We start from the raw sequence: 19,707 nt of genomic DNA on the forward strand, positions 1-19,707 counted from the left end.
TGCTCATATAGGCACGATGCCACAAGGCGAGTGTCTTCTACGAAGCATGATTACGAATTCCCCATTGATATCTCATATCTGTGTACTTAGATGGTTGTCTGTATTCGGTGGCTGGAGTTATTGGTGTTTCTCTCTTCCTCTTTGATTTGGACAATGGCGGGGGCATTTCATGTTAATATGATTGTTAATATTATTGCGTGACTGTTTTTTTCAATGACTTGATTGAAATGAATTTAGTTGTAGATATTTAATTGTAGATATTGCAAGATTGTACGCGTTAAGTATACGGTTTTCACTTTTGATTGGTGGCTATAGAATCAAATCGGTCTGAATCTTATACCTCCATATGTTTGTTTATTCCGTATCAGTTGATGACTTGGAAGAAAACTGCTCCTTTTATAACCCATGCGAGTATGATATGTGGTCATACTTGTAAAACATGATACTTTTTTTTATCACTGCTCCTCCGTCATATCCGTCGTGGTTCTCTCTCCCCGAGGGGGAATTGGGTGAAGCCATTGATCGGAGTATGCGAGCGATGCCGACAGCGTTGAAGCTTGCATAAGCATTGCATGCATGCATGTTTAGGAGCTCTTTGCGCTCTTCGCCCTCTCGCGCTCGCGCTTGGCGTAGATTTCCGCGGTGAAGGGGCTATTTACAAATGTTACTTAACTTCTATGCCTTGGCAATTTAAAAAGAGGTGTGTAACTTACTCCTCCCACTTCAAAGCAAACCAGTAGAGGACAAAAACCTCCAGAGTCAAAAGCAAACCGGCGGCTTTACCGTAGTACAGCGCAGTCCCCAGGAAGCTCATCGTGCTGCCCCAGTACATGGGGGAGCCGGACACATTGAAAGGAAAGCCGGTGACCGGGGCGTCCATCAGGATGCCAAAGTAGTCGCCGAGGTAAGTTCCAGTGACACCAAGAGCCCACATGCTCGAGATGACAAGGGTATTTCCGACGGCGAAAAGCCCGTAGGCAATGTACGGTTGGTGCACGGGCTCGTAGTATGGCTGGTCTTGCAGGGCAGTCAAGTACAGATGGTCACGGAAGATTCCCAAGGAGAAGATGGTGACGGCGAGGAAGTAACAGCCATAGTATGGGCTTCCGAATATGCGGGTTAGGAAGTGGTTGTTATATTCTAGTAGGCGTAATATGGGTGAGTTCTAAAAGCGCGACTTAAAACGCGGAGAAACAAAGGTCTTACCCTGTCGCGCGACAATACTAGAATAGCCAGAAATGTCAGCCAGTCAGCGATTACTTGCCGGTCTTCGAGAACACCACTAATCTGACAAGATCGGTCGTCACTTACTTCCAGAAAATGGGATTGAAGGCGACGGCCAACGCAGAAACTGGAGAGATCAACCTCGGGTGTCAGTGTCAGAATACGTCACGGGCCAAGTAGGAAGAAGCTCCACATAAGGATCAATTGGACACACCTTGCAGGCTTTGCTGGGAAAGGTCGATGTAATCGGAAAACGACGACATGTTGGGCAGATAGTCGCAGAGAACGAGACTCAGGATGGTGTTTATTGTGAATGAAGTCATCGAGACGAAGGGTCAAAACACTGCAGTCTGCTGCTCGTAAACTGCGCCTAACCCGATTAGGACAGTCAAGAGGGGCTTGCTCTTGCAGCCAATGAAGAGACGCGGCCAAAACCCCTCATCTTCAGCGCTGCAATAATTAATAATTCTATCAGGCTAGTCAAACGGTTTATTCGAGGGGTTAGGCGGTTATGTCGGTTGTGTAGAAAAAAACCACAGCCGTTGAACCCGAGACGTGTTAGCTCCTTTGGCTATACTAGTAGTATACTGTATGCTGTCCGCCGGAAATTCTTTCCTTACTACTTGCATTAAATCAATAATGGAGATATGGAGATGCAGATCAATTACTCTGATTTCTGCTTTGTTTCGTAAAAAAGTCGGTACTACTTTAGATGTTCGAGCGAGTCTTGGATTACCCAACAAGGTAAAGACGACGCAGCACGAAGGATTCCTCGGAATCCTCTAGTTAGGGCTAAATGCTAATTTTTCTCCCTTAAAACCAACAACATCCGCATTCTGGCAACAAAAATACACAATACATGCAGTAGCTGTGACTTTACAGAGTCATGTTCCCCTCAGGTTGCGCTCCCTGGCTCATTGCCATCTTGGTCTTACCAGCGGCCTTTACGATAATCGGTCTGCAGGTATTCAACGGTACCTTGGACGTAATCGGGCAACTGTCAGCATCTTCGTCGCATGCACTGCGCACGGTATACACAGGTTTAGGGCCTGTAGATGAAGTGTTGACTAACCTTGTGCTGTTCTTTTGGAATGTCGTTGACGGGACATATCCACCGATTGCCCTTTTTGCCCTATGGATGGCCGGGCAAATTGTCTGTGTCTTGGTTGTCACCATGTTGGAAGGATACAGAAAGGTTAATCATAAAAAAGCCATTTCCTAGTTTGTGCCCATGAAAAAGATACTCGCAAAACGTGGAGACTGATTTGATTTAGTTTTACAATCTGGGGCGTCCTCTACCAGAATATTCCATGGGGAGTCATGATGCCCGTGTATTATGCCCTTCATTTGGTAACTTCGCCGACAGCTCACTCTACGCATGTCAAAAGCAAAAGAGAGCTGGTGCAATTCGACAATTCAGCCCTGCGTGTGCTACCTTGGTCTGTATTGATAGGCTGCATTGTACCGACAGCTCTAATGGCTCTCCCCTCGTCGCAGCTTATTAGCCATGATCTACACCAGCTTTTCGTTGTTATTTGGCAACCATTTCCAGTATGGGTTGGATTGTGTCAAGCCATTTGCACCACAGACGTTCCACAGAGCAATCTTCCAGAAAAAAAGGCAGTGGAGACATCTCGGAAAACGATCAACAAAATCTGTACTCTCTGCCTCCGCTTGGCAGTTCTTGTCAACGCATTTTTAGGGTACTTGATCGTGTTTGCAGAAAACTACTCTTGGGGAAATTCGTTCGGCGAAGCAAACCTCATACAAAAATTCACCCAGGTCTTCATCCCCGTTCCACTCGCCGACAAAGTGACTGTAGAGTCTTTGCCCAAGGGATGCCTGGCGCTTCTGCAATACGATGCATATTTTGCCTGCGGTGCCGCGCTGATCTGGGCATGTGTTTTGTATCGTCGGCTGGTTGGGAACTTGACCTTGTCGGATTTCGCAGGGTGGATTGTGAGGTGCTTAGTATACGGACCAGGAGGGACAGCGCTCTTCGTTTTGAAGAGCAGAGACGATATACTTTTTGACCTGGCTTTGAAAGAGGATTGAGCCGCATGTTCTTGAATATTGTTTAATGTATATATCAGCTGCACGCACGTGTCATAGGAAATATTATTGATCAGTGGTAGTGACTAACTTGAAGTTAGAAATAGTAGTACTTATACGTAGATAGAAGAGAAATGTGGGTCAATGGCGGTCACGGGTTGTGGGTCCGCGGGTGGACTGTGCGGAGTCGGCTTATCGTCAACATTCGCTCGTGATAATTGATGATGATCCAATTCCTCCGTCCTCTCTCTCAGCTACAAGCCCATCAACACCGCCAGCAGCAGGCTCTGTCGTCGCTTGATGAATCCGTTTCTATGACCCGCCATGGGTCGCCCGCGCTTGACTCATATCCGGGGAGAATGGCCCTCAGTCGCACGCATCTCTTGCTGGCAGCTGCCAGCGGCTGCATCTCCTGGGGCCTGGTGGTCAATTGGCTTCCCTTCGCGCGATATCTCGGACACGCTTTTATAACGGGGATTTTGTTCGCCAGCTTGGTTTCGGTCGGTGCAGCATTGCTCACCATCAAAACAAAGGCCGACAATGCTAGCAAAACACGGACTGCTCCAGCTGTTGCGTTTCTGGCACCGGGCACTTGGTCCAAAGAAGTGGCCGCCTACCGAAAAAATGTGACTTACGAGCCAAAGTCCCTGTATCCCGAATCCTTTGTGGTTTCCGAAGGCATTGACGAACTCCTTCAGCTGGCTTCTAGAGACTTTATCGCGTCCTGGTATAAGAACATTAGCCGCAGTCCAAAGTTCGTTCATGAGGTGGACAAGGCCTTGCGTTCAGCGATCGGCAATCTCCGGGATAGGTTGATGAGCGAGGACGTGACATCTCTCGTTGTGGCTCGTATTGTGCCCATTTTAACCGCCCATCTGAAAGAGTTTGATCGCGCCGAAAGGGCCGTTCGAGGTAGGAACTTGGCACGGAGCGTGACGGAATCGGAGGAATTGGATCTGGCAATAGCGAGCAAATACCGTGAGGGCAGACTCCACCCAGCCGCAGCAGTATCTCTCACGGATCAGAAATCAACTCAGCAGGAATACGCGCGCAAGCTTGTCATTGGGCTTCTTCCACAGCTTCTTCCGGAAAACCTCTTGAAAAGCCGTGCTGTTTCCGTCTTGGTAAGAGAGATTGTAGCATGTGCTGTGCTATTTCCTATTGTCACTCTACTGTCCGACCCAGATACTTGGAACCAGTTGATGGAGACTTATGGGCGTACAGCGTTGCATGATCGTAAGACGGTGCGCAAGCTTCGCGCAGCGCTTGATGAACATGCCTCTCCTGTTTCGAAAACAAAGCAGGCCTCATCTTTTCCCAGACTGTCGCCGAATGACTCGGAACGGGCATTCGAACGCTTTGTCAGGGCTATCCGACGCTGCAACAACATATCCGATGCTAGGCAGTTCCGCGCTCAGGTAGCGAGTCAACTGAAACGAGAGAGCATGGTGGAGGGACAAGACCAAGTCTATCTCCGACGCCTCGAGACTGGTAAGAGAGTTCTTGATCAGAAAGTCGCCAAACTTGTGGCCAGTGGTAGTGTTCCTCGCCCAGTACCATTACGCCCCGAAATCCGCCGTGAAAGCGTGCCTAATGTGCAGGACGTGTCATTGGTAGATTTGATGCATAACATTTCGGGCCTATCATACTTTATGGAATTTATGGATCGCCAGCAACGAATGTCACTGGTACAGTTTTGGATCGTTGTTGATGGCATTCGGACTCCTCTCGAAGATGATTTCGGTGACGACGCCGCTGCTTCTTCGTCATCTTCAAACACTACCTGGACATCGACGGAAGTGAGTGACATGATACTTATCAATGAAAGTTATCTGTCGAAACCGGAATTGAATGTGCCAGAAGAGTCCCGCAACGCCGTAAAGGCCTTTTTGAAAATGGGAAAAAAGGCCACACCTGAACAATATCGAAAGGCGCGAACTGCTATCTTAACAACTCAATCCATCATTCTGGAAGAGTTGGAGCACAAGTATTACCCGAAGTTCAAGACCTCTGACCTTTATTACAAATACCTATCCTCTGATGAAGGTGCAACAACCGCGGTTCAACAGCCTGACCCAGCACCACCAACAACGACTACCGCGCATGAACCTTCAGAAAGACGGCCCCTTCCGCCTCTCATAACACGGACCATGTCCCAACCTAATTTGCCGAAAGCAAAAGACCTTCGCAAGGCAGTGGTATCTAGTGATATGCGAGGTAGTGCCAGTAAACTTTTTGATGATGGGGATACTTCTCCGAGGCGCTCATTTGACTCTGAAAGATCGGCCCCGCTATTCGAGGATGATCACGATACTGATCCCTCTCAAATCCTTGGTTCCGGCTCTCAAAATGGCGATGGTGATGCTAGCAAAAACCAAGTTATCGAAACTATGGAGCAAGCACTCAACGATATCATTACAAGCGAGCCAAGTAATGGGAAATTCGAAGATCCCAAACCGACCGGTCTCATGCCCTCGTCAATGCCTTTTCCTAATGACAGAGAACAAGCTTCACCACGCAGCTCTTCAGAGATTCCTCGAACCGAGATACGAGTGGGAGATAAAGGCAAGCCCAGTATATCCTCGCTTGGCCTGATTGGGCCTTCTACACGTACGACTGTGTTTGAGGACGAGCTCTTCCCCGATGAAAAGAAATTTATTGAAGACGAATACGCCGACCCGGACAAGGATGAAAAAGATCCTGCAGACGAGATCCATCAAGCGGCTCCCGGGGATCTTGGACTTGCAGAAGCCATTACAGCACTAGCTGAGGATATTGAGAAATTGGCTGCACAGGAATCCGTTGTGGAGACTCTGACACGAAAAGCGGAACTAACGAATAACACGGCCGAACTACGAATATTGGGAAAGTCCAAGGCAAGCATTCATCGCGAAATCCGGCGAAAGGAAATGCAAAAACAGCAATATATTATCCAGGAGAGTGACAACAGTCTCTATGGCCGATCCACTGTACAGATAAAATCCATCATGGTGGGTAAAGAGGAGGATGGGCACGAATTTGCACTGTGTATGCTTGAATCTTTTGCTTTGTTTGAAAAATAAGATTGGCTAATTTCATTGTCTAGACGTGATTGAAGTGCGGCGAATAGCTGGAGAACAGATGCCTGCAGCGTCATGGGCTGTACCTCGCCGATACAGTGAATTCCATGAACTCCACCAAAAGCTACGAATGCGATACCCCTCTGTACGGCAGCTCGAGTTTCCGCGTAGGCGCATGATGATGAAGCTGCAAAAGGACTTTCTACAGAAACGGCGTTCTGCGCTTGAAACGTATCTGCAGCAATTACTTTTGCTACCGGAAGTATGTCGGAGTCGAGATTTGCGAGCATTTCTTTCGCAGCAAGCTATTTTACCTCATGGTGAACCGGCCACGGCAGATGGGGAGACTAAGGATATTGTGACTCGCATATACAACTCGGTTGCTGACGGCATGGATGACTTTTTGGGCAATATTGCTATGCTGGACCAGCTCTCGACGGCTGGTCAGAACCTCATCTCTGCGGCTACCAGCCAGCTTAGTGGGCCGGAGTCTGCTTCTCTTGTAACGGAAGACTCAGTAACGGCAGCCGAGGCAGAAGCCGAGCTGAACGCGTTTGATGACCGCGAGCTAGAGCCGTTTGTCACACCTATCTGCGATCTATTCTTGGAAGCGTTCGAACTGAACCGAGGCAACAACTGGCTCCGCGGGCGCGCCGTAGTCGTGGTGCTACACCAGCTTCTGGGTAGCACGATTGAACGAAAAGTGCGTGATACGACTAAAGCATTTATGCAGGACGATTCTCTCCTTCGCTACATTACCCTTGCCAAAGACACGCTCTGGCCCGGAGGCTCCTTGAGGACGCCTGTGGTCCGAACACCGTCCCAGAAATCCAAAACACGCAACGAAGCCAGCTTCATGCTGGCCGCTCTTATCCCGGACTTGGCAGGAAACGTTGTCGGCAGAGCCAACGCCCAAGCGGCAGCTCGCAGACTATTTGCAGCGCTGAACAACCCACGCCTGAATGCTCATTTGGTCTTTACGATTCTTGACGAAGTAGTGCTTGTACTGTTTGGGGGGCCGGAGACTCGACGTCCTCGGCTGCCTCGGCAGAGTAGCGTTTAATGACAAGTAGCTAGAAGGATGTAATGTTATAGTAATATATTATTGAAGATTAATATTGAATCTGCAACACTTGAGCACGCGGAGATTAGAGGCAGCAGCGTGGGCCGGGCGCGGTCTAGATCCGCGGCCAATGGAACCCCCCACCTCAGCGCCCGCCACTGACTGGCTGCCGCGCTGTACGAGCCCGGCCTGGGGCGCAACGCAACCTCTAAAGCAACCTCAAGCCAAACACCACCACGCGCTCCTTTTTCTAATCTTGCTTGTCTCTGTCTACTGTTTCAAATGACCGTCCCTCGTGTGTCTGCACGCTACTGCTGTCTCGCCACGGCTCCCTCGTCACTATCCTTGTCACCAGAGCCCCGTGATCTCTAATCTTCTTCCTATCGCGGGCACCGGTGGGAAATTCCGAAACACCAAGTGTAACCGGGGGGTTTTTCCCGCCAAACAAGTCGGTATCTATCGCACACGTCGCGCAAATTAATTCTGCAGCGAAAATATACAAATCTCGCCTCGTCTTCTTTCGTCCACCCAGTCAAATATGAAGCCTGTTTCCACCAGGTTGAGGGCGCAGCGCCGGCTGAAATACTACCTGATAGCCATCGTTGCGGTTCTACTCATTTTCACTTATTTCACGGTAAGTCTTTCGCATGCCAATTACAGTTATTCGTTATGCAGCCTTTTCTAACTCGACTCCTGCTCAGACCGATGCCGCCGGGGGAGTCCAGAAACGGCCCTTTTACCAGTCCACTGTGAAGGCGATGGATAATGCCAGGGCCGCAGCAATCAAGAAGAACAATGACGCCAAGGACCGCTCTCACATACAGAAGCTCGACGACATTGAAAAGGCCACTGGGAAACAGAGCAATCTGCGCGAAAAACAAGACACGGCCAATCGCGGCAAGGCCGAAGACCTCGAGGAAATCTCTATTGCGGGCAGAGCCAAGATGCAAGTGCCGAAGCTGAAGAATGAAGGAGAGCAGGCCCCAATTGTTAAGCAAGCACCGGCAGCAGCAGAGGTAGCGGAAACCGAAGAAGACCCGGGCCTGGAGAAAGAAGCACAAGAGGCCAGCATGGAACTGGATTCCATCTTGAAGCGGTCGCCAAGTAATCATTCAGCCCCTTCCGCGCAATTCATGAAAAGTGCGTGAAACTGACGAGTTTACAGTTATCATATTCTCAAAGACGTATTGTCCTTACAGCAAGAAAGCGAAGAGAGTCCTCCTTGACCGCTACTCTATTGTCCCTGCCCCTTACGTTGTCGAACTCGACATCCACCCTCAGGGATACCATATCCAGCAGCTTCTAGGTGATATCACCAGTCGCCGCACCGTTCCAAACGTCCTCGTCAATGGCCTAAGCATTGGTGGAGGAGACGACATTGTGGCTCTTGACCAGCAGGATGAGCTTGCCTCCAAGATCAAGTCAATGGCTGGCCAACGCGTTATGGAGATAAAACGATTGCCCGAAACAACAAACAAGGAGAGCACATAATGTGGAGATAAAACTGTTATTTACCACCACCATCTCTGTATATTCATTCCCGTTACTTTCCCGTTGTCGCTTAGTTTGCATGAATGGCGTTGGGTATTTGTTGATTTGAATTGGTATTGGCTGGTGTCAGGATACTTTTCGGGCAGGACAAGTCATTGATGTGACCCCTTTTTGTTTGTCTATTTTCTGTATATTGACCTTGGGAGTGGTTTCTTCAAATTGGGCGACTTTTGAGCTGCACATGATTCGCTATATTCTCCAAAAGAGGTTTTGGATTTCCCACTTTCTTACCCGGGTAACAGTTATTGAACGTATATATCTTTTTTTTTTTTTTGGAACATTGAAGCGTCAATGTAATCATTTGCAAGTTATCTTCAGCATCATCAGCATCTTTCCTAGGCCGCCAATGAGCTATTGATCGATCTCGCGACTGGTTAGAACTTGACCATCTATCTTCCAAGAATTGACTAGCCATGATTTGTTGCTAAGCTTTGAGAATTTATCGTATGAGATATTCTTTCTCAATAATTGTCCAGTGACATCTGCAGTCGGAGCACAAAGAACGGAACGGATCGCAAATGTATAGTCGACACGTGACCGTGACCGCACGCTAACCCCATTCGGACGCTAAGCGACGCACAACGGGCCGCTTGGAATTTCGCTCCACCAAGCGTTCCTACTCGCCGATTTTCAACTCGATCTCCTTTCGCTTGAGACGACCGACCGCGCCCGCACGTCGACACTTCACGAATCCCCTCCTCTGCTCCCCGGTCACTACATCACGACAATCAGAGAGGCAAGATGCGGTACATTCACTCCGAGGAGCTGCTTCCAATCCCTGAGAATGGTAAGCTTTGATCCGCCTTTTTTTGGTTACATACAAGTTCCATGTTCTGTCGCCGAGTTGGAGGGAATGGGCACACAACTCCATGGATGTGAAAGATTTGAAGAATTTGCACTACTGTGCTTTTCTCTAATCTGATCATTCGTGGAAGTATATGTTGTACGATCGGGAATATACAAATGTTGTGCGGCCTCATGAACTGGGACAAGACATGCTATTGTGGTTTTTTTTTTTTTTTAGGGGAAAGCCTTTTTCTTGATGATACAAGGCTGACTGTATTACTATATAGTGTCCATCAGCATTCGCGCCAGGGTCATAACCGTCGAGGGTCCCCGAGGCAAGCTGACCAAGGACCTTTCGCACATTGCTGTCACCTTTGGCCGTCCCAACAAGAGCACCATCTCCATCGAGCTCCACCATGGCATTCGCAAGGGCGTTGCTACCCTCCGTACTGTCCGTACCCTCATCAACAACCTGATCATTGGTGTTACCCGCGGTTTCCTGTACAAGATGCGCTACGTCTACGCTCACTTTCCCATCAACGTCAACATTGAGAAGAACTCGGAGACCGATCTGTACGAAGTCGAGATCCGAAACTTCCTTGGCGAGAAGATCGTGCGCCGTATTACCGCCCAGCCTGGTGTTGAGATCATCACCTCGCCCAACGTCAAGGATGAGCTTCAACTGTCCGGAAACTCCCTGGAGAACGTCTCCCAGAGTGCCGCCGACATTCAGCAGATCTGCAGAGTCCGCAACAAGGATATCCGAAAGGTGAGGAGAACATGGCAAAAATCTGCGTTCTATGTCACTAACTATTCGAAACTAGTTCCTTGACGGTCTTTACGTGTCCGAGCGAACCAACATTGTTGTCGAATAGAGGAAAATAATAACGATGATGGTGTATGCTTTATGGGGAGGTTTGGCTTACAGGAGCAATGAGTGATATCAGGGAAAGATTTACTTTTTTTTCTAAAAAGAACTTTCCTACCTCTAGTTTCGCAACTCCGCAGATTTTGGATGTAGGAATCTGTGGCGAGACTTTTCTTAAAAAAAAATGCAATGGAACCCATGGAATTTTTTTTGTCATTATGGGCATGATGCACTTCGCATTATAGGCGTGCAACCAGGGAACAATTCAATTTCACTGAAGATTTAAATACTGGTCCTGTAAAAACACCACATGCCCTCAATGGCACTCACTAACACTTATTACTCTCCTCTACGCAACAGCATAATCTCGTTTGAGCAAACCTTGGTCTAAATGAACCAAATTACTAAAATAAAGAACATCAATTACTGTACCATACCTGCAGGCTTGTCCCCCATACTGCAGCACAGCAACACATGCCGCTCCAAGCCCTAAGCCCTAAGCCTCCAAATAGAATTAGACTACATCGGCCGAGGCTGTGATTCGCTGGAGCTAACACACACGATGATTGGCCCGTTAGGCACCACTTGCATGATCACATGTAAATCATCATGTTGATGACTACCTCATGTGCTTTTCCTTACATTCTGGCATCGTCCCCGTAACTTTTGGAATTCCAATATGGGGAATGTGTGAAGCAGGTGGTATATGCACCCATATCCTGTCACCTTTTCGAAAAAGCGCATAACCAGTTTGGTGTGCATCATCAAGCTGTCCTCTCAACTTAACTAGCCACGCGCTGTTTTGCTCACCCCGTGGAAAAGCCCATGATACATGCTGGCAATGGGACTCTGGACGGGGCTATGGGGCCTCCTGTCTGGGATTCTATCTATTTTTTATGATGTAGCACTCTTTTGGGAAGAAGTACGTTGCATCACTTAAGCTTTCCCAACTGTTGAGAAAACTAACGCTTCTCGAGAAATGTGTTTCTTGGTGGAGATCTAGGTCTCCACGAGACCAACTTTCATATTATTTGGCCAATGCAGAAACTTTTGAAGACTGGGAAGAGGCCGCATTTCGACTTGATGAATTGTTAAGCGCTGATCTATGGTAAAATCGGATTACTACCTATGTTTCTACTATCCAAGCTCTGACTTTAAACTCTAGGCGGCAAACCCCAACAAGTCAACAATATGACTATCGGCTTATTTTACAAAGACTGGAGTCGATCATAAGCGCCAGAGAAAATGAGGATGCCCTTACTCTGGTAAACATCCTTCGCTCTGGATTAGTACGCAATCTTGGCAACATAACTTCGTTGAAACTGTTCAACCGCGCATATGCAGGCACGAAACTTTTGATTGACGATTATATTACTCAAGTTGCTCTCTCGATTCAGCATGTGACAGCTTTACAGACCATCCCAATGCATGCTAGCGGATTTACTTCGCAAGCAAAGCTGGAGTTACTTCATGACACGAGGCAGGCTTTTGGGAGAACCTCACTTGTCTTGCAAGGAGGGTCTGCTTTTGGTCTTTGTCATCTGGGTATTATCAAAGCGTTACACCTTCGCGGCCTTTTACCTCGGATAATTACAGGCACTGCAACGGGGGCTTTAGTCGCCGCTCTCGTGGGTGTTCATACGGAAGATGAGCTTCTCGATTTTCTAAATAGTGACAAAATCGATCTAACGGCGTTTGGTCGGCAAAAAGGAGGGGCCTCTAATGGCAAAAGCGATAATTGGTTCCAGACGGCTGTCCGGCGTCTGCGGCGATACTTTAAGGAAGGAAGCCTTCTCGATATAAATGTACTAGAAGAATGTGTGCGAGCTAATGTTGGCGACATGACTTTTGAAGAGGCCTATGTAAAGTCGAAAAGGATTTTGAATATCACTGTCGCTGCTTCTGGAAAGGGGACGTTTCCCAACCTACTGAACTACCTGACGGCGCCTAATGTGGTGAGTGTGGTAACTCAATTTCATTGTTTGTTCTGTACTAACTGACAGTATAGCTGGTCTGGTCGGCTGCACTTGCTTCGAATACATCATCAAGAGCACTGTATTCTCCTGTTACTCTGTACTGCAAGGACGAGACTGGTGCAATCGTCCCATGGCCCCATACACAAGATGTCACCTTCCGCTCGTGGCATCAGGTCAATCTTAGCGGACGGGAATCGCCCCTGGCACGGCTTGCGGAGCTGTTCAACGTCAACCACTTCATTGTGTCGCAGACTCGGCCCTTTGCAGTTCCTTTCTTGTATTCGGAATCCAACCCTGCACAGCGACTAAGCGGCCAGCGAAGTCTTACCAGACCACTTATGCGTCTTGTAATGCTGGAAATCCGTCACAGGCTGAAACAACTTGATTACCTTGGCTTTTTACCGGGCAGTCTGCGACAGGTACTCATCGACGAGAATATCCCCGGGCCGAGTTTGATTCTGATCCCAGATCTAAACGCGAGCGACCTGCTCAAGCTCTTCCAGAACCCAACCAAGACGGGGCTGGACTACTGGATTCTCCGCGGGGAGAGAGGGGTGTGGCCTGCGGTCAGCGCGCTCAAGGTCCGATGCGCAATCGAGATCGAACTAGACCGGTGCTATCAGACTGTGCGACGACGCCGGTCCAGTGATATCAGCCAACATAATAGTGGAACTATTACTAGCCGACACGGCGCAAATGAGGGCGTGCCACGAAAACGCAGGCCAAGCGGCCATGAGCTAGAATAGACTAATAATAGCAGTGGTATGCATTGCGAAGCCCGCAGCATTGGCAATGAAGCATAAGCGCATAGATAGCGTAGCTACCAATATCAGGCATCAGCGTTTTGTCCAGTTCCCCAACATCCGAAGGGTAGCAGCAGGTTATCAGATTCGTCCTTTGTACTCTATATTCCGTAGGGCTTTGCGTCTGTGGCTGAGCACGCAATTGCTCATAGACGCACCGCCACATTTCATTACAGCTTTGCCCCACCCCGGCCCCATCCTAGGCAAAATAGGCATCCCGCCGGCCCACCGATTGGCCCGCTTACCATGAGCCGTGGGGCGGAGATCTTGGCATTGTGGCTGGTTACGTAGGGATACCGGAAGGCGGAAGGCGCGCTCTTGCCTCTTCGGGGAAAGCGCCGCTTGACTAAGGCGGCAGGCCCCACACGTGCCCGCTGTGATTCGCCTCGGCTTCGATACAGGGGCGCTTGGCATCGTCAGCGGAGCCCTCTTTCCCTCTGAGACTGACGGGCGACTTAGCGATCCTCAATTCGAGTTGGTCAGCGTGGAGGAGCTCTTTCTCTTTTTTTAATCTTCTGTTGACTCTCCCCTAAAGCATCCACTTCCTCCTGCTTCCTCATCCTCCTCCTCCATTCTCTTCTCCCTCCCATTGTGATCAATTGCGCACTCTCTAGTCCTGTTCTTGGTTTCGTGTCAAGCTCCCCTGGAAGCAGTTAGTCATGGCTGGAGTGGTTCCTCCCCAGAGCTCCGTCGCATTGGAGCAGACGCGACAGAACTTCGGTAGGCCATTTCCCCCCCTCGGGCAGCTGTTTCGAGCAGAATATAAGCTAACATGTACTCTGATTTCTGCCGCCAGACAATCTCACTTTCAACGGGAATGAGAGCAGCGCCGGTCGCCCCTTGGAGGTGATATGTGGTCCTTTGCTCAACTATATGCGCATGAGCGTCGATAACGAATCATCAACATGGTACGGCAGCGTCCTCGTCGTGACTGCGCCGGGCCTAGGTCAGCCGGAACTGGCTCTGCGACACGCAGGTCCCGTAACGCAAGCAGACAACAATGGGACAACCCAACAACCGCATACAACGACGACTCGGGCCACCAAACTTTACGAAGACCCGCACAAAGCGTTTTGGAGATTTTCGATCTCGCTTCCTTTGAGCGAGTATGAAGCGAAGTGGGAATACACTATCCCTGGATATCAGTATGCGAACGGTTCCCAAGTCCCCAACTCGTGGAGTTTTGCCGTTCCTGCTCGGAGCCAGTCTATGCGCATCATGTTCCATTCCTGCAATGGTTTCTCCGTCGGAACTGATACTGATAGCTGGGCTGGCCCTGCGTTGTGGAATGACGTTCTCCGAGTCCACGCACAGCGTCCGTTTCACGTAATGATAGGAGGCGGTGATCAGATATACAACGACGGCATTCGCGTCGATGGGCCACTCCGCGAATGGACGGAAATTTCCAACCCTCACAAGCGCCAGCATCATGAATTTGATGGCACGCTGAGGGCGCAATGTGACGAGTATTATTACAACAATTATGTACGCTGGTATGGACATGAGCCTTTCAAAACTGCCAATGGTCAGATCGCTCAGATCAATATCTGGGATGACCATGACATCATTGATGGCTTTGGGTCGTATACAGACCATTTCATGAAATGCGCCGTGTTCCGCGGGATTGGTGGTGTCGCTTTCAAGTACTACTGCTTGTTCCAACACCACATTCCTCCCCCCAAGTCGACTTTCACCACGGATGTCCCGGTGGGTATTGACCCTCGTCAAGTGGAGAACACATTCGTTCTCGAGGAAACCCATGATGACCCGAGATGGATTATGGGCAAGAGCCCTGGCCCATATGTCGAGGAAAAAAGCCGCAGTCTGTACATGCGCCTGGGAAAACGGATCGCCTTTGCAGGGATCGACGCGCGCACGGAACGCACTCGTCACCAGGTCAATTACCCAGAGACATACGATCTCATCTTTGACCGCCTTGACCGAGAAGTCGCCGAGTCGAACGGGGAGATCAAGCACCTTATTTTGCTCCTTGGTGTCCCCATTGCGTATCCACGTCTCGCATGGCTAGAGAACATACTTACGTCTCCTTTGATTGCTCCCATTCGCTTGTTGAATAAGCGATTTGGCTTGGGCGGTGGCTTGTTCAACAAGTTTGACGGACAAGTCGACCTCTTGGATGATCTTGACGATCACTATACCGCGCGACAGCACAAGACGGAGCGTCGGGAGCTGATTCAGCGTCTACAACAGTTCTCGAAGCGTCATTCAGTGAGAGTGACGATTTTGGGCGGTGACGTTCACTTGGCTGCGCTGGGTCGGTTCTATTCGAAAGTCAACCTGAACATTCCGGTTGAGAATGACCATCGCTTCATGCCGAACATTGTCAGTAGCGCCATTACAAACAAGCCGCCTCCAAAGGCAGTCGCCAACCTCCTCGCACGAAGGAATAAGATCCATCACCTGGACCGCGACACCGATGAGACCCTCATGTCTTTGTTCGACAAGCAGCCCGGCGGTGTGGAGAAGGGTGCTTCTTGGAACAATGTTACCATGCCATCGCGAAACTATGCTTGCATTACCGAAATCGAGTCGCATGCCGCCAACGGTTCCACAGGACAGCCACTTTCTTTAGTGCCAACCCAGCACCCTAAGGATGGGCATTCACCGCTACATCTGGGCGAAGAACATGTTGGTACAGTGCATCAAGCTGCGGATGGTGTCAGCAACACCAGTGCTCTAGCTGGTGGCTTGGATGTTGCAATCCGAGTAGAAATCGAGCAAGGAAACAGAGACGGTAATACAGAGGGCTATGGTTTGAGCAGTAAGTGTTCCTGTCTGTTTGGTTCGAATTCCACAGTACTAATCTATATGCAACATTTCAGTTCCTGCACTGTTTCCTCCACTGCACACTCCTATCCCCGTGCCCGGTTCCGCTGCTGGCTCTGTTCCCAGTTCTGCTCCTCGCTCTGCTATTTATGCCCGAAACGACAACGAAGCTTGATTGCTACGTCTTGTCGAAATGCTTTAATCTTCTTGAAACCCAATATATGCATATAATTATATATACCAACTCTATTTCATTCCCCCTTTCCCTAGTCCCACCCATACCCCTATTGTATTTAGTTCTTACTCTATGCAGCTACAATCAAAACATGACTTCATGTGTGAACGTGCTACTAGCCAGGCAGAGTAGAGCCTCATCCGGCCAGATAAACCCCACAAACCAAAAATATTATTTTTAACAAGGAAGTCATTCTAGAGTCTCTGTTTCTGTTCGAAAATATCTCACGTGATGCCGAGTGGGGTATAATGTATTTAGTGTTTACTTAGTGCGGCAGCGACTGAAGCTTGTAGAATGATATCGCTGGATTGGCAGCCGGGTGACCTACTCATTGTCGCTTCGTCATATCATATAGAGCGACAGCCTCATTTGTTATCCTTAGCTTCTGTAGCCTTTCATGGGGAAGCGTGTGTAACATTCGCTTATCACGAGACCCCCGCCGTCCAGCACCTGTCTATCTATATTATCTCACCTTATCATCCTGACATTCAGGCTTGACAAGAGAAAGCATCAATGAATAGGGCCGGAAACAAGAATTATAGCCCATAGCAACAGCAAGACGGAAAGGAAAACGGGTCTTGAGATAGAGCCACCGGCTCATAGGTCGACAACGCTTCTCATGCCTTTACTGAAGCACATGCCTTTCCATGACACCCAAGCGAGTGAGAACTGTCGAGGGCTCATGCTGGCTATGCAAAGATCGCCGGGTTCTATGCGACTTGCAGCAGCCTCGTTGCTCCCGATGCGTGTCCAAAGGTGAACCATGTGAATACGGTGAGGTACGCTTGCGCTGGTGCAATGGCGTAGCGGCTCGAGGCCGATATGCTGGTCAGAATGTACCTGTGTCAATACCATCAGCCAGGAGGGATTCTTCTAGAGGGTCGTTAGGAAAGACACCGCCGTTGCAATCAACCGAAAACGATCAAGGTGATGGGGAAGTCCCTAAAGTCGAAACATTGTCGCCAGTAAGCTCCAATGCACTACAGATATCGGGGCTTTCATCACAAGTGACAGCAGAGCAGCTATTGCTCTATTTTTCCAACGTCGTGGTCGACCGTTTCAGCCTTTCCACGGATCGGATATCGATTAATCTCCCATCAGTATGCGAAGAGCCTGCTCTTCGTGACTCGATGAGCGCCGTTGCAAATGCACATCATGTTCTTTCCCTGTATCCTGGTCGTCCAGGTGTAGGGCTCGCCAAGAAGAGGGCACGTTGGAGCGCTATTCACAATTTCCGAGCTCGGCTGGAATGCCCGAGCATGGAGTCGAGGACACCGGGCCTCGATCTGTTCATGGCCAACGTCCTGCTCTGTATACTAGACGGAGTCATTGACCCGCATGACGAAAGCGCAGCTACTCATATGCATTATCGCGGCGGACGAGCAATCCTCAGTCAATGGAAGCTTCAGAAACAGTTATATCAGGAAAAACGCGGCTTGCCGGCTTTGATGTTGTCTGTTTTTGCAACCATGGATTTGACATACTCGATGCTTAGCGGTGAAGAACAGTATTTTCAGCATACTATCTGGAATGGCTTTGCTGAGAGTGATGGCTGGTGGGGGACTCTTCCTCAAGATGATCCCTTTTTGGAAGTTATGTGTACTCTATCGCGTCTGACTCGACTGGGGTCTCTCGTAAGCAAGGGCCTTGATTTTCCTGATGAGGCCCTCAACGAGGAAGTGAGTACTCTCCTGACGACTCTGCAGGGCCCTCCCCAGATTCCGTATGATATTTCTTGTCCCGAAAGAATGGACTTGGAAGACCAACCGGCTCCTCTATTGCTTTTTACCTCGCCAGGCCACCACGATTTAGATCACAACCAGTCATGGATTGTCTTCTGCAATGCATACCGGATTGCCGGTCTAATATACGCGTACCGCGTCTTTTATCGGCTAAATTTCGGCGATCCCTTGATACAACAGGCCGTGAACCTGGGTATACAAGCCGTCTGCAAAACACGACTAACAGGCAAACTATCACACTGCTTGCTCTTCCCAGCGCTCGTAATCGGAAGCCATTGCCAATCCAACGAAGACCAGGCAGCGATACTCGCGACGATCCAATCAACCGCGGCATTCTTGCATTTTGGGTCGCTTCGAGTTATGGAGAGCTTTTTGCATCGAGTGTGGGAGCGAGCTCCAGCGGCGGAGACTTGGTGGCAGTTTTTTGAGCCGATTTCCAAGAAGGCCTTTTTATTTTGAAAGCTAGATTCTTTAGGGTTTGGAATTTCATTAATGTGTGCAAGTTACACAAACGTCGAATGTATTGGTATGTGCCTGTCCAGCCCTTTACCTATATTGGGTGATTTGACATGCACGTTTTCGGACGAGCCACGTCTAGTTCATGTTTACTTTTTCTTTCTTTAACTGACACATGGTATCTGCAGCGTATTTCAAAGCATTGTATTATTCTAATCAGCCAATGTTGCAATTGACTGTGGTGAACATTTACATGTGCGGGGAACATCGATTGATGACCTATCTATAATCTCAACAACTCTTTTTTTAGCTTTCACACTTGTCGATTATTACCTAATTCTGTCCCAAGCTAATCAATCAAGCTTCTAAGAAATCATGACTAAAAGACTGAGATATCTCATGCCAAGACCAGGGTTAAGCTTAAGCCCAGAAAGGCAACTTTTTCCACGATGGTTTTTTTTTTCCTCATTTGGCTGTCTACAGCCAGATCCGGTCTATCAGTTAGTTTATCCTTTGTGTCTATTAACTCTATTAACTCAACTCTATTGCCGTGTGTCACAGTGCAGCACTGGTGAGGAGTAATCAATGCCATTGTCATGATGCGTGGGTGGCCTATCTAACTACCCGATTAGGCTAAGGCGAATGCACCTCCATCACCACCGCCACAATTCTCTGCATTCAACCTCGACTAAGCACGCTAACTAATAGACAGTGCCTGATTTACGAGTGTGCTGCAGATAGTTCAACGGCGATCTTCTGCACATTGGGTCGGAGATACTACGTACTCGCTCAACTCTAGTCTCCGGCACATTCCTTATCTCGTTGTGCGGGGAACAAGACGACAAGGCCAATTGACTGCTGTCTGAGCGTGAGCTATGCTTGCTGCACTACAGGCATGATGCATCAAGTACATGAAGACGCATCGACGCCCCAGTCCAGGGCGACAAAATGGTTGCAGGAGCTGGTTGCAGGAGCTACACTCACCTGCAAGCCACCCTCAATTTTTAACTTGCTGCCCATTCAAGTGTGCATGTCACCAATTCTACTGCTATTTTCTCTGCACGGCACTCATTATTGAGGAAATCCCTATATTGTATACTGGTTT

At 49.0% G+C, this 19,707-nt stretch overlaps 6 protein-coding genes across 6 annotated transcripts; 5 read left to right on the forward strand and 1 right to left on the reverse strand.

Annotated features, from left to right (window-relative positions):
• Window positions 1–584: 584 nt before the first annotated feature.
• Window positions 585–1,487, reverse strand: TRUGW13939_03577 (uncharacterized protein; the record flags this gene model as incomplete). Its single annotated transcript, XM_035486757.1, has 5 exons — window positions 585–651; window positions 714–1,140; window positions 1,207–1,223; window positions 1,312–1,351; window positions 1,439–1,487. 5 exons carry the CDS (start codon window positions 1,485–1,487, stop codon window positions 585–587), a joined length of 600 nt encoding a protein of 199 aa, XP_035342650.1.
• A 620-nt stretch (window positions 1,488–2,107) lies between these two features.
• TRUGW13939_03578 (uncharacterized protein) lies at window positions 2,108–7,398 on the forward strand (the record flags this gene model as incomplete). Its single annotated transcript, XM_035486758.1, has 4 exons — window positions 2,108–2,445; window positions 2,499–3,183; window positions 3,531–6,303; window positions 6,362–7,398. Coding segments are annotated over 4 exons (4,833 nt in total), but the record flags the coding sequence as incomplete, so codon positions are not given.
• Window positions 7,399–7,936: 538 nt separating this feature from the next.
• TRUGW13939_03579 (uncharacterized protein) lies at window positions 7,937–10,610 on the forward strand (the record flags this gene model as incomplete). Its single annotated transcript, XM_035486759.1, has 6 exons — window positions 7,937–8,032; window positions 8,100–8,502; window positions 8,564–8,838; window positions 9,682–9,736; window positions 10,023–10,504; window positions 10,560–10,610. The coding sequence occupies 6 exons, from the start codon at window positions 7,937–7,939 to the stop codon at window positions 10,608–10,610; spliced, it is 1,362 nt and encodes a 453-aa protein (XP_035342652.1).
• An 834-nt stretch (window positions 10,611–11,444) lies between these two features.
• On the forward strand, window positions 11,445–13,325 carry TRUGW13939_03580 (uncharacterized protein; the record flags this gene model as incomplete). Its single annotated transcript, XM_035486760.1, has 4 exons — window positions 11,445–11,525; window positions 11,581–11,711; window positions 11,769–12,558; window positions 12,612–13,325. The coding sequence occupies 4 exons, from the start codon at window positions 11,445–11,447 to the stop codon at window positions 13,323–13,325; spliced, it is 1,716 nt and encodes a 571-aa protein (XP_035342653.1).
• Window positions 13,326–14,041: 716 nt separating this feature from the next.
• Window positions 14,042–16,344, forward strand: TRUGW13939_03581 (uncharacterized protein; the record flags this gene model as incomplete). The annotated part of the gene is made up of 3 exons (XM_035486761.1): window positions 14,042–14,102; window positions 14,179–16,164; window positions 16,226–16,344. 3 exons carry the CDS (start codon window positions 14,042–14,044, stop codon window positions 16,342–16,344), a joined length of 2,166 nt encoding a protein of 721 aa, XP_035342654.1.
• Window positions 16,345–17,051: 707 nt separating this feature from the next.
• On the forward strand, window positions 17,052–18,605 carry TRUGW13939_03582 (uncharacterized protein; the record flags this gene model as incomplete). Its single annotated transcript, XM_035486762.1, has 1 exon — window positions 17,052–18,605. The coding sequence occupies one exon, from the start codon at window positions 17,052–17,054 to the stop codon at window positions 18,603–18,605; it is 1,554 nt and encodes a 517-aa protein (XP_035342655.1).
• Between the last annotated feature and the right edge of the window lie 1,102 nt (window positions 18,606–19,707).

The sequence above is a fragment of the Talaromyces rugulosus genome, chromosome II (genome assembly GCF_013368755.1).
Source record: "Talaromyces rugulosus chromosome II, complete sequence".
NCBI classification, from domain to species: Eukaryota; Fungi; Ascomycota; class Eurotiomycetes; order Eurotiales; family Trichocomaceae; genus Talaromyces; species Talaromyces rugulosus.